Consider the following 14,461-nt stretch of genomic DNA (forward strand, 5'->3'; position numbering starts at 1 on the left):
CTCCTTCCTCTTTCTCTGCACTAACAGAAGAAAAGTTTTCAACAGGGAAGACTGAGATTGTACCTTCTGATTCTGCTTCTGTTTTTAGCTTAGCCAGAGCCTTTACCTCTGAGGATGCAAGCTTCCCTTTTGTAGGACAGAACTGTACTGAGCCTGGCAGAAAAAAAGGCTTTTGGTTAACTCATCTTGATGGCAAAGTTCTGTTTTTCCTATTGCTTGTTTGTGTACGGTGAACAAGAATTCTTTAAGGTGGCCTGCCCTTCTCTTTATGGCATAGCACTTGTGGGAGTGATAACATGTACTCTTTATGTTCACTCAGACACATGAAATGCAAGCTTTTGTTTGGACCTCTAGGCTCGAAGCAATGCAATGCATTGGGGTATGACTATGTGTTTAACTCTTTTCTTTGTGAGCAAGTTGCCTAGATATAGTTCTGGGTAGCTTTGAAGGCCTTGTTCTATCCTTTCTGTGTGCTGAATGTTCTTGCTTACACTTGGTAGAGGAGGAATGAGTGAAAGACCATTTTCTATAGGTAGATATTTAAATATAAATATTGGGGTTTCATTGAACTCCTTCAGTGCATATTGAGCAATGGGTGCTTCCCTCAGGATGTCCAAAATCATTTTTTAACCAGCCTCTCTTCCTTTACTTCTTTGTGCTTTTTGTGGTCTTTTTTGTGCCCTTTTGTTTGTATTGGTTTTGTATTGGATAACCTGACTGGAGGAGGGCGGACGTATCTTGCACCAATATTGCCCAGATTCAGATTAAACGTTACCAGGCAAGTTGTATAAATATTCCCCTCCACTCCTCAGTCAGATTTATATAAATATCTTTAATTTTCACTACCTGTCATACAGACTTTCACTGTGGCAAAGGGCAGCAGCTTTGATCCAAACTTGAATATCACAGAGGGGGAAAAAGAAAGCAGACAAATCTGAGGGAATAATCAACCACTGACATGAGATACTAGATAAACAGGTAAGGCTGTTGTGAACAAAGAAACACAGGAGAAATACATTTGAGTGCTGTTTTCTAGCCTGGGCTTCTGTTTCAGTGAAACAGCAGCAGCACAAGACATGCTGGACTGTAGGCTGAAGCTGGAGCATTGATATAGAAAGTGGATTTGGCCCCTTGTTTATTTTTAAGAAATTACTAATAATTTGAAGTGTGCTTGGATAACAAAAGGCCTTTAGCAGACCTCAAGTAGCATCTGATTTGTTGCTTTCCAACTTTGGATGCTGGTGTCTTCCTGGCTATAGCATCTGTGTGGTCAGAGCCACTGGCATTCCCAGGCATGTAAGCCCTTGAAAAATGAGAACGACTTAAATTGCTTATATTCTGAGTAGATCAATAGCATAAATATTGAACAGCTGAGAAATATGCATTTCTGAATGAAGTAAGAAAAATGGTCGTCAGTTTGTCAGCAATTCAGTTTTCCTAAGGAGAGCTACAGGACCTTTGCGTGCAGCTCTTGGGGCTTTCTAGTCGTCACATCTATTGAATACAAAGCTGTTGCATTGCAGGTAAGCTGTTGTTTTGCTGTCCTTGGCTTGGTATTCCTTCTAGGAAGTGGTTCTCAGTCAGAAAAAAAAGCCTTGGAGGGCTGCGAGGTACTTGGAGCTGTAGGGTAGTTAATGCTGCTGGTGAAGGACGTGACGTGGAAGATGAATGTGGCTTGGAACTGCTGGTACCTGGAGAGTTGGATTGGTCTGTGTGCGTCACCACCGCGATGCACAGGTACTCAGAGGAACATTAGGGGGAAAAAAAATCTGCTGCCCTACGATGCTCTTTGCTAACCTTGATCCAAAGTTGCTGTTCCTCAGTATATTTTAAGAGCTTTTCAATAGGTGATGTGAATTTAGAGCCTTCTGGTAACAGCTGTTCCGTGAACTTTAGCAGCAAATCTCCCTAAGTGTAAGAAAAAACATTTTAGGCAAAAACACAGACTTCGCTCTTCTTTATTGTTGTTTAAACCACTGAAAATCCAAGAGCAATTACATCTTATAAAATTACTGAAGCTGCTGCCGGGTCCATTAGCAATTCCCAGCTCTCTTTGTCGAAGTATTTCACCTGGTTCCCTGTAACCAGATCATCAGTTTGTTCACTCCTTCCGTTGTGTCCAAGCTGTGATGGAGATGCTCATCTCCTCGCGGTGTTCCAGCCCTACTGCTTGCCCTGCTAATTTACGAGCCAGCCTGTGAGTGATGGCAGCCTCTGCAGATATAGGCTGCATTTCCTGGAGGTGGGAGGGGGGGGCTGGGGCATCTCTGGGAAGCTTTGCTGGACTTGTCAGTGCTTGGCAGTAGAAAGTCTGAATTCCTGATGAGTTGTCGCCTGGGCAGCCCAAAGGTGAAAGCGCTGCTTCATTGGGGAAGTAAGCACTTCTGGAAGTGCTATTTAAAAACTCAGCCCTGTGGTCTGTGACCTCGTGGCAGTGGTAGCTGAGCTGAGCTGCCCTTTCTTTGCCTTCTGAGACCATTAAAAAAAAAAAGAGCGATAAAAACAGATATAATATGACCTGATTAATCTGAATTCAGGAGGAGCAGCAGCAGAATTCTGTCATGCTCGGTGTCTGCGGTGACATTGAATTAGATGAGAATTGCTTCAGAGTGTTTAATTTGTTATGGTATGTATACATACCCCTTCCCATTATCTCGTATATATTTCAATTAAGCAGGAACACAGAAGCAGAAGTGGAGAGCTGCTTCTGCCTCGGGGTTAGGTGTGAGGCTTTGCACTGTGGAAACATCATTTGGAAGTTGTTTGAAGTGAGCTTTTGGGTTCGGGTGGGAACTGTAGACCTTAACAAATAAAACTTGCTGGATGATGGTTTTTAATGCTCAACGAAACAAGGAAATCAATAGAGCCACCAAGGTTGGAAAAGACTTATGAGATGATCCAGTCCAGCCGTCCACCTATCACCAATAGATCTCACTGGAGCTGTGCATGGCTGGCACCAAAACAAACACACTCGCGGCTTCTAGAAACATGCAAACTGCTTTAAAAGTTGAAGGGCAATCACAGAACTTGGGGGCTGAGTCCCCTCAATGCCCACTCCGCTCTCCTGACCACCAGCTGGATGCTGGGACCCCTTATTGCTGAGCTGCACAGCACTCAATGCCTCTGTGCCCTCATCCCAGTCCACCCCATGGGGCTCCTACTGGGCTAACTGGGTGTTGTGTTCCTCTCATTTAGCTTCACTTTCGGACTCTGCTCTTCCTCAGCAGATGGCGTTTTTTATCTTGTTTGCGGAAAGTCCATATGGCCTGAAAGAGAGAGTATCTCTTTAATTGTAAAACATGACCACCTGTTCTGGTTTTAATGAATGCAGTATGCGTTTGTCTTCACATAACTACTTTAAAAATAGCTGCTTCAGTCGAATAAGAAAAAAAAAAAACCTCAATTGCGCGCCAACACTCGGGCTGCTGAAATAATCAATTAATAATTAAGTGGCTAATTTTAGAGCCCACTGGCCTTGCTGTTCCCCCCGGCCCTGCGGTGATGAGAGCAGACAGTGATTGATTGCCCTGCTGCCATGGGGAGGCACGTTGTGCTGGGTGCCAGCAGACTTCCAGCTGTTTGTTGCCATATTTTGGAGGCGAGTGCAACTCCATTTCCCTTTGCTGCAATGGACTGCTGGTTCCTGCTGCAGCCCTTGCCTTTCCCCGTTGTCCAGATGCTTTGAGACGTTCTCATTCAGCCCATCCGCAGTTCCCCCTTTCCCTGTCACCCTCTGAAGGATAAAATCTGGTGATCCAGAGGCATACTAATGACAGACCAGCTGGAGAGGAGGCTGAAACTGGGAGCAAAAATAGGCTTGAAAGGCTTATCTACTAACTGGCTCATAATGGGAAGCCCTGCTAGGATCATTTCTGCTCATTAAAATAACAATTGCCAGTTAACTGTTTCATAGCTCCAAGAGGTGTAGCTCCCAGAGGTGTATGCTGACCAGGTTAGCAAACCTGCCGGGTTTGAAGCAAGCTTTCAGAGAGATAGAAGGGAGCAAGGTGCTCAGATTGTACTGAAGGAATGATAACACTTAATCTGACTTCTCCTTGAAAATTATCCCATTGCTGAGTATGCATGTTACATCACTGTGTTGTTCTAAAGGTGATTCAATGCTTGATTGTAGGAAAGCTCTTGGACTTTAGTTGGTACCATCACCCATTCTGAGGCTCCTGTTTTGGAGGTAGAAGGAACAGGAGCATGTGAAGGAGTGTTTGGGAGCATAGCACTTCCCAGTGCCCTGATGCTAGTGTGAAGGGACACAGCAGCTGCAGAGCTTGAGCCCAGTTGGGAGGCTTGCCTGCTTGAATCCTGGTGTCAGTGATGGAGAAGACTCAGAGTGTCTGCTTCTGCACTGCAAGAAGGACATGGTTGGAGAGGGAGAGAACTGGAAAAGCTTGATATGCAGTGAAGTGAGGCACTTAAAGCAAAGAGGACACCTTACCTGCATGCCACATCTGACTGCAGGTTCTGCCATACGGCCCTGTCCCTCTGTGTCCTGCAATTAGCCCCTTAATGTGGGTGAAAAGCTGCTTCTGCTCCAGGAGCTGCTGTGGTCTGATCGATGGGAATCCAGTTATCATCCAAAGCACATGGGATACTGAGACAGCCAGGCACTGCTTGTGAGACTGAGAGCCCTGCTTCAAAACCATGCAAATACAGAAATAGCTGCAGCTATTGGCATTGAAATTCATTTCTGGGTAATCTTAGTGATAATCTTCCATTGGTGATGCTTGTTTCAGCAGAAGGAAGATTGAGTCAGTGTTGAGTGCTGTCTGGGTACGCTGAATTGCAAGGTTAGAAGGCTGAGGACAGTGAAGCTGTGCAGGGTCTGGGGCACAGTGTGATGGGAAGCAGCTGAGGGAATGGGATGGGGCAGTGTGGAGAAGAGGAGCTTGGAGACCTCATTGCTCTTTATAACTGCCTGAAAGGAGGCTGTGGTGAAGTAGGGGTTGGCCTTTGCTCCCAGGTAGCAGCAGCAGGATGAGAGGTGATGGCATCTAGTTGCACCAGCGGAGGTTCCGTTTGGATATTAGGGAAAATTTCTTCTGCAAAAGAATGGTTAGGCTTTGGCATAGGCTGTGCCGGGATGTGGTGGAGTCACTGTCCTTGGAGGTGTTTAAGAACTGTGGAGACATGACATTGAGGGACATGGCTTAGTGCTCATGGTGGGGATGGGTCAAGGGTTGGACTAGATGCTCTTTTACAGGTCTTTTCCAACTTTAATGATTCTGTAATTCTAAGGGAGGCTTCCTGCTCTGCTTCCATGCACATGGTGTTGCCTGCCCTCCCTGGGTGTCCAGAGCAGCAGGAGATAATTAAATGAAGTTCAGCATTGACAATAGAAGGTCAGGGAGGGAGAAGCTGATTAACCTCATTAGGCTAGGAAGAGCGCTGGGTGGCCTCAGGGCTTGGATCTCATGGGGGCTTCCATTCTTGCTTTTTCTTTTCCTGTTTTCCTGGGAGGTGGCATTTAGTTGTGGAGGAAATAAAATGTATTGCTAATTTTGTCGCAATCCTTTTTATGTGGTTGTGGCACTGCAGCACATCTGTGAATTAAATCTAAAGAACTGAAATTTAGTCTCTGCTCTTTCACAAGCAGAAATGCTTATTCTCTCTTGATCGGTAATAAAGCCCAAGGAGAGATGCAAAAACAAAAGTATAGAGGTTACCTGTGTAAGGTGAGCATGAGGAATTCAGTCTGTTTTCTGCTGTTTAAGTAGCAGACAGGCTGAGTTTGTAGCCTAATGTTCTTCAGCAGTTTTCCAAGAGGGGACAGATTGAGGAAGGAGAGGGGGGGGTGGCATAGAAGTGGCAATTAGGCTGCCCAGGCACAATGCCAGGAAAGGCAGGAGTGGTGAGAGTCCTTTTAGCTGCTGCCTTGCACATGGGCTGTGAGGTTTGTAGCACTGAATCCTGGAAGCAGCCCATTTGAAATGCTCCTTTCCTGTTGTGCAGATTGTTTACCCCAGTTGCAGCGTGAGGTGAGATATAGAAGGTATAGACAGCGCTTTCATTGTGTCTAATTACCTATGAGATGTCTCATTCATCCTTCCCAGCTGATAAATGTTACCTCTTCTTTCTTGTTTCCAGATCACTGTGTCCACTATTATGATCTTCGCAACACTAAGCAACCCATCATGGTGTTCAAAGGGCATCGCAAGGCAGTCTCCTATGCAAAATTTGTGAGTGGGGAGGAAATAGTCTCTGCGTAAGTATTTATTTTTATGCAGGGTAAGAACTTGGTAGCCCTTGGTTTCTGGCAGCTGTCACGGGCACTTTGCAGGGTGGCCAGTGTGGGTGGATGCACACACTTGCTGTGCTTTTAGGAAGCAGATCTTTGCTTTTTCCAAGGCAAAAATAGAAATTTATTCCACGTGTTACTTGGCTGTACTCTATCTTATGCTGCTAAGAAGCTTGAGGAACATGAAGACAAGTAGATTCAACTTCTGTCCTTAAGCCCCAGCTTTGGGAAGTTGCAAGTTGATGGTCCTCCTCTAAAGAGCCTGTATGTTGAGGGTGCTCCTGACCAGAGCCCTGCTGCAGACAAGGCTGCTGGCAGCCTGAGAATAGTAATTTGCAGCAGAAGGGCATCTGGTGAGTGACAGAAGTGATCAAATAGTGTTGCTACCATTGAAGAGGGTGTTTGGCCACAACTTGAAAGCAACTCATGTGAGCCCATCCCAAAACTGAATATGGCTGCCTCCATTCTAAGTAAGTTTTCAGTCATGTAGGGCAGAGTGTGTCTATCAGATGATGTGTGGAAATATTTGAAGGACCGGGTACATGAACAAAGCAGAGATGAGCCCCTGTTAAACGATGGGGAAAAGGCAAATAGGTTTTGTAGGCTACAGGCTGCTAGGGGAATGTTAGGTGTTGTACGTGAGTGTGTTGACATCAGGGGAGACAGGGTGCAATCACAGGGTTAAATCTAGTCCCAACTTGCTTCCTTGAGCTGAGTAGATGTCTGTCTATCTCAGTTCTCTCCCATGTTTTCTCACAGCTTGCTCTAGCAGCCTGGAGCCAAAGCAGAGCTTCTTGAGGCGTACATCTGAGTATTCAGACTGCTGGTGAATTACGCTGATCAGAGCAGCGTGATGGAGGATTCCCCAGTGATTTCCAGTGCTGTTTGTATTTCATCAGCTCCTCTTCTTATTTCCATTAGCATTATAGCTCTTTGGAAGGGTGCAAATTCATACCTAGAACATAGATCAAATTAAATTGAATGCTTTGAACCAGATCTGACTAAGAAGAAAGCATTTACTAGAAGCATAAGGAGGCTGAGAATGTTTTACAGCCATGATGCATAGGATGCTGTGGGATTGAACTGCCCTGTCCTACTTGAGCTGTCCAGTTGAGAGTGGTTATCCCTGAGCCGTGGGAGGAATATTGATAGAGCTGTTGGAATTGGACAGGCAGTAACAGGATGAGGGAGCTAACTGTAGGGCTCACCTATCTTTCTGTGTGAACAAAAGGAAGCATCAAAGAGAATAGATGTCTTAATTTTGCAAACTGGGGAGTCAGCAGTAGCGACTCCCAAAAGCCAAGTACCAATTCCTTTAAAGGAAAAAAAAAATAGTTTTGTATATTCAGATTCTTTAGATTTCTAGCTAAAGCTGTTTTATAGATTGCATTGATTTACTGTGCCCTGTAGAGTTAGGTTTTGACCTCGAGAATGTTCAGAACTGCCTGGTATTTAGCACAACACATTGATTGCAGTGCTAATTTACAGAGAGGCAGATTTACCAGAGCAGCACATCCATGATGTGTTTTTTTTGGAGAGGGTATGAATCCAGAAGAGCAGTGTCACAGCAGAAGGATCAATAGCCTATTCTTATCCTTATGGCACAGTGGCAGGTAACCATCATCTTGTATGGCACACTTGTCCTAAGGAGTGAAAAAATGACCAGAGTGTGATAGAATATTGTTAACCTACTACTAATTGAATGCTTTTAATGTGAAGTGTTGTTTATTTTAATGAAGATCTAGAATGTATGTTACTAAAACACGGAGGTTAAGTGCCTGTATACGTAAGGTCGTCTTGATGGGTTAACTAATAGCAGAAGCTGTCACACGAACCTGACAGCTTGTAGACCAGGGATTATTCTGCTGCTTCTTCGCTCTGCCTTCTGAAATTTTTAGTTTCCAGGCAACTCTGAAGCTTTAAAAAGGGCCGTTTTAAAAATAACACTGCTATCCTAATAGCAAAGAAGGCAATGTCCTTGTACTTCTGGGCAGTAAAAAAAATGGCAAAAACAAACAACAATGAAAAAAAACAACAAATAATAAAAAAAAAAAAAACACCAAACCAGTAGTATATATGTTTTTCCCTTTTCTTTGTATTGCTCTGATGGTGAGTAGAAGGGAAGGGAGAGTGAGCTGCAGCGAAGCTAGGGAAACTGAATGCTCTGTTTTAGGCCTCCCTGGTCAAGACCTGGGACTCAGATAGCACTTCTGCTCAAGTCACAGTGTTGGAGATACAGTTTGTACCTTCATGGGGATCTGACCTCGTGCTGTTATTACATATGACTAACAAATCTTGCTGCAGCTCCCTTATCTCTCCTTTGTCATTCCAGCTGTCATTGAGGGCTGAGATAAGGTTTTTGCAGTAAAGCACAAGGTGCATCTCTCTCATGCTATATTTTTAGGCAAATGTGACGTTGGACTAATGTGTTACGTTGGGAATATTTGATGGATATTGTTAGTGGGGTTGTTTTCCTTCCAACTCCCAGTATTTGAAAAGCAGTACGTCTGGGTGACACAGCCTATACCAGCCTCCCCTCTCTTCCATCTCATCCGGATGACAGGTCCTACTCCCATTCTCTTTGAAATTTAAGATCAAAACAGCTCTATCTGTTTTCTCGAGGGTGGGCTAACTGTGCTCCAGTGCCTTCCTCATCAGGAGTTGATGTGCTCACAACCGTAAGTCAGGGAGTGCTGGGACATCGGAGCCTGGCTAGACAATAAATCCTGGCAGGTGAGAGAGGCTTGAGTCCCATCAGCTCTAAGGAAATGAATTAGCCCTGAGATCTGGGATCTTCCTATTTTGCCTGTGCTCTGCCAGCCTGAGAAGTCTACCTGCAGCACCTTGCTTTTGCCGAAAGGGAGGTTTGCTCACAGTAAATAGACGGTATGTTTACAAGCGGGGTAACAATGCGAAACATCGACTTCAACTTAATCCCTATGGAGCTGTATATTTCTAAAAGTAATATTTAGCTTTGCTGCCAAGGTGAGAACAGCGAAAGTTTGAGATTTATATCTAGGCAGTCTCAATTACACAAGAGAAATCCACGTGAATTTAATGCAAGTAGTAATGCTGAACCCCCATAGGTTTCTATGTGCTGATGTTTGGTATTGGGAGAACGTCGTGCTTTGAAGGCAGCCAGAGGGGAGGAGACTGCCTTGAGTTCTGTAAAGGCATGAATGAGCATTTCAGCAAGCAGGCAGGAAGGAACAGACTTCCTCTGTGCTGTAGAAGTTAAAAAAAAAATCGTGTCCCAGATCTGCAAGGATTTGAGGGAGGCAGTGATGTCCCACAGGCTGTGCAGTTCAGTGGAGGACTCAGCAGTTGATAGGAGAGAGGAAGAGTAATATTGCAAGGAAGTATTTTATTCAAACATTTTGACAGGCTTTTAAAAAGAGCAGATACTTTCCCAGGCTCGGGCGGGGTTGCACCGTGATTTGAAGTGGGATAAATCTCTGCAAGCGCACTAAGACTTCCCACATTAACACTGCAAGTAGGGTGTTCAGGAGCAGTGTTTCAAGCAAGGATTACCTGCCATATGGCAGCATTGTAACTTCAAGTCTTGTTTTCAGGTCAACAGACAGTCAGCTGAAGCTGTGGAACGTAGGGAAACCTCACTGCTTGCGCTCCTTCAAGGGCCACATCAATGAGAAGAATTTTGTAGGGCTGGCGTCCAACGGAGACTACATTGCCTGTGGTGAGTAAAGCAGCTGCCCTTACCCCAGGGCTGGTGGGACAGCTTGGGGTTCCTGCCTCTTCATTTGCGAAGCACAGCAGCAGCATGCCATGTCGCTGCATGGACTTCTTAGTAGAGGATTGTCCTGAGCTTCCCTGGGAACAATGTAAGCAGCTTAACCTAAGGGACTACTGCTTGGTTTACCTTTCATTTGATATGAGGTCTGTGTGTACAACAGTTTGGACTTGCTGCCACCAAAAACTTCTTGTTAACGTAGTTGGTGTTGATACAACATACACCCTTCCAATTTTTCAGCTGATGCATCTTCCTGCATTTTTCTTAGGAAGGTTAGCAGCCCGGAGCATGTGAGTGGGTCACATACTTGTCACATAGTCTGCATGGTAAAGGACTGATTCCCTCATGGTGAACAACTTTCAGAAGACTTAATTCATTCTTAAGCAATTACTCCTTGGGTCATTCCTGTCTTTTTGCTACTTTTTGGACTGTTGAACCTCTGCAAATCCCCAGGTCTTGGTGGAAAAGCACTGGCAGGCTGATCCTTCTGAGAAGTGTTCTCTGATCCCTCCATAGCTTGTACGGCAGAAGTTGGGATGGATTTTAAATAAAGCCTACTTGCTGTCTAGTTTCTCTCACTTAAACCTCCATGGAACCTACTGTCATATTCGATTACTGCAAGCAAATGTATGACAGTGCTACCTGCCTCACAGCTGTGGCACTGAGCAGGCATTCCATAGATGCCATACTCAAAGGGCTTGACCCTAAGGAAGTTCTGGAGAAAAGCTGGGATCTGGTTTATTTTACATCTGCACTGCATACTGCAGTTGTTTTGTAATGAAGCCTATTCTCTTTGTAAGTGTTGTGAAAGTTTGCTGTGGTTATGCCCAGTTGCCAAGGCACCACAAGCATGATGACAACTACTGGGAAGAAATGTCATTTCTTGAAAGAATAAAAGGGCTAAGAAACTGTATTTTTTTTTTTTGTCTGCTTCCAGAACATAATCTTCTGTATTTTTTATTTCTAGGAAGCGAAAATAATTCCCTTTACCTATACTATAAGGGCCTCTCAAAGACACTCCTGACATTCAAGTTTGATACGGTCAAGAGCGTCCTGGACAAGGACCGGAAGGAAGATGACACAAATGAATTTGTGAGTGCTGTCTGCTGGAGGGCACTACCAGATGGGGTAAGCTTTCTGCTCACTCACACAGCAGGGTGCTGAAAGGATGCCCTTCTGATTTCACAGCAAGTGGCATTGCTGAGGGCTCGGTTGCATTTGGTATTTGCCTGTTCATGGGTGTTGGAGGCCTGTGTAAGAAAGTGAAGACTGCAGGATGACTGGAGTGCTGTGAGCTGCAGGGAGAGGATGCCAGGGGATGAGGAACTGCTGTGGCCTGATGTTTTCCATCCATGTGTCTGAATACCTTTACTTTTGTGACTGAAATCCTAAAAGCAGCACTATACTACTGGCTTTCCATTGTGTGCATGCATTAGAGGAAGCATTGCTTTAATGAAGGCACTCACAGATACTCTCTGTGTGCTCTGATTTAAACATTACCCTGTATAGATGGCTAGCTATTTGAAATGTGTGCCCCGTGTGTGGACGAGTAAATATATAAAAGAGGTGAGCCCTGGCTGCATTTACTTCAATGAGTACATCAGTAACAGGCAGTTTTTATATTTAAAGTGCGTACTAATGCTGCAAGCAGACCTGAATCCATGTTTTTGAGCATCCTTTAAGTGTGGGGAAGCTTTGGAAACCCAAGAGTGTTGCTTTTAATTCGGAGTGTCCTTGAAAACCTTGCATAAAGAACTTGAATGAGTGACTCTTCTGTGCAAATATTTGCAGATCAGGTACTTAACTGGTTTTTTGGGAGGAGGAGGAGAGGATCTCATCCTAAATGCAGTCAATCAAGGAGCTGAAGTGGAATGTTGCCTAATTGATGTTTCTAGACATTGCATTTACAAAGAGAACTGTTTTAGAAGGGTAGCATCCACCACTCCTGTTTGAGTATGAAGAAATTGCCCCCACAACCGTGATTCAGTTGTCACTGGTGTAAACTCATTTCAGATGAATGCTTCTAAGTTAAAAGAAAGAAACCAAGGGGTAAAAAAAAACACGACAAGTCTCTAAAATGAAAGCTTGCTTTTCAGTTCAAAAGCAAAAAGCGGGTGGTTTCAGTTTGAGCTGTGGACATGAGACTGAATGTGTAGGGCTGCTTACACTTCTGGCTGGGGAGTTTCGAGGCGTTTGGTACAGACAGTTGTCATGTCTCAGATTGAGAGTTACTATAGGAAGTTGTGTGATTTCACGTTTCTTCTGGATTATAACATGCTACAGAAACCTCTGTGTCTGTAGACACCCTTTCCTTAACTTTCTTTACTGCTGTATTTCTCCGTTGGGCTGGTCTGCCCACTGACCTGTGCAGCTTTCCTACAGGCAGCACCCTAACAGTGGGCCCATCTCTTGGATTATTTCTAATGCTGTCCAATCTTATCAGCCTTTTCCATCTCTGATGTATTGTGCCTTACTTTTTGGGGGGGTCACCGTGGGCTGTCAAACAATTCTCTACAACAGGAACAAAAAATTCTCTGAAATAAAAATGTGAGAAAATGTAAGACAGTTTTAAAATGTAACAGTTAAATTGGGCCCATAAAGATTGTACCAAATAACATTGAAGCTTCCTTTTGTTAAGCAGCATTCAGAATCTGTCACCGTCCTGATTTTATTTTCTACCATTCCTCTGCTTTTTTCCTGGGCTTCTACCAAATTTCAGCATCTCCCATGACAGCCGCAGCACCTGGCTTCAGTTTATATAGAAAAAAGCAAAAAACTGCCTGTGGTCTGAGAGCTGAGTGTTTTCCTTCAGTATTTCACTTCTTTTTGGAGCACTTGCCATCCTGCTTGTGCTACTTGCATCTGACTGTGCTGGCATTGGCCAGAAGCCTCACTGCTGCCTTGTGCCATCCCTTCAGCCTCCCCAAGAGGTGAAGTGCTCTCCAGCCCTGCATCTGCACGCTTCTCTTCCTCTTCTAGTTGTGCAGTGGTCCTCTCAGACCTAATTGAGACTTTGCTCGTGTTCCTAGTAAATTAAATTACTTCACAGCCAAAGGTCACTTACATCCACACGGTCTTGTTCAAGTGATGAAACTTTTATTCTCCTTTTTGATGATGGTCTCCTAAATTAGCATAAAATTTTCAGATGAGCTTTGTATATAGGCTCCCTAAAAAGCTAGCGTGTTTCTTAATGATGCTGGCATGAGAGAAGTCCTTTGCTTTGCAGCACAGTCAGTGTGTGTATGGGCACTGGGGAACCTAGCGCCTGTTTCTAGGTTAATTGCAGCCTTTGATCCTGGGTGACTCACTCTGCCTTAGTTTTCTAATTATAAGAGTTACCACCCCTGCCTTTGGCCGCTGGTGGCAATGGCTCTGAGCTCTGCTGAGGAGTGTCAAATCACAGAGCACAGCCCAAACTGCAGCACTTGCCCAGGAGCCATAGCGAGCACTGTGGGCAAGCTCTGTGCTCTTCTTGATGTCATGCTGGGCCAGTTCAGAATCATTTTGGGTCTCCATGGCAGTGGTCACTGTGCACTGATTTCAGCTTGGAAACTGGAGCTTTTCAGGTGGGGGTGCAGGCGCTGCCTGCCAGCTTTTCCCCAGGACTCTCAGGTGGAACAGACTCTTTTCTGTTTCCCTATGGCGTTGCTCTCAAGGATTGTTCTTTAATTAACCTTTTGAGATGAGATGGGTAAGTTTCAGATCTGTCAGTTATCTCGGGAAGCATCAGTAACATACATTCCTTCTCTTCATGCAGTTCAGTGCAGAATCTCAGATCCTAATTAAAACTTAAGCTAAAACTTTCAGATGAAATGTCATTGATTCTTTCCTAAATCTATTTCTGTGTAACTCAAGCTTTTCTTTCTTCATGAGCCAAAGTCAAGCTGTGCCAGCAGCCCTTGCCAGAACCCATCTCTGTTTTTTTTCTCCCTCTTTCTTGGTCTTCCCTTGCTTAAGATGATGCAGAGCTCTGTTTGCTACAGCTGTCTCTTCTCCAGCTGCACAGGTCCAGGCAATGTGTTTTCTCCACGTGTGTCAAAGGCATAACGAGTTAGAGAAATTGTTCTCTGTAAGTGCTTATTAGCATTTTGCATAAGCCTTAGTCACTTTTTCAGCTCTTAGGTAATGTTTAGAAATGAGTACTAGCTTGTAGGCTAATGTTTCTGCTAGACTATTCAAAAAAGAACAAATGTTTCAGCGTGTACTTGAGGAAGGAAGCATTCATACTTCTATTGGTGCTGCGTTTTCAACATAAGTAAATGGGGTTTTTGTTTTGTTTTTAAGGCACTTCTTTTTGTACCCAACATCCAACCTGAACCTCTTCTGCTTTCTGTAATACAGCCTCTATTTCTGACACCTTGGCAAGATTTACCTCACTTTATTTGAAACCCAAATCTGGTCCTGAAATGGCTAAAATTCTCCTCATTCAGGACTCTTTCATTTCATTAACATCCAAGCAG

General features: G+C 44.4%; 1 protein-coding gene across 2 annotated transcripts in view; it reads left to right on the forward strand.

Moving 5' to 3' along the window:
* Positions 1 to 14,461, forward strand: part of COP1 (COP1 E3 ubiquitin ligase) — a 119,699-nt gene that overhangs the window by 78,762 nt on the left and 26,476 nt on the right. For both annotated transcript variants that reach the window (XM_015869783.2, XM_085510957.1), the window contains exons 16-18: positions 6,100 to 6,217; positions 9,823 to 9,947; positions 10,969 to 11,129. In XM_015869783.2, the coding sequence (XP_015725269.2) occupies positions 6,100 to 6,217; positions 9,823 to 9,947; positions 10,969 to 11,129 (404 nt within the window). The remainder of the gene's footprint in view (positions 1 to 6,099; positions 6,218 to 9,822; positions 9,948 to 10,968; positions 11,130 to 14,461) is intronic.

Source organism: Coturnix japonica, chromosome 11 (genome assembly GCF_054131305.1).
Source record: "Coturnix japonica strain WE chromosome 11, WE-NBRP24, whole genome shotgun sequence".
Taxonomy (NCBI): Eukaryota; Metazoa; Chordata; class Aves; order Galliformes; family Phasianidae; genus Coturnix; species Coturnix japonica.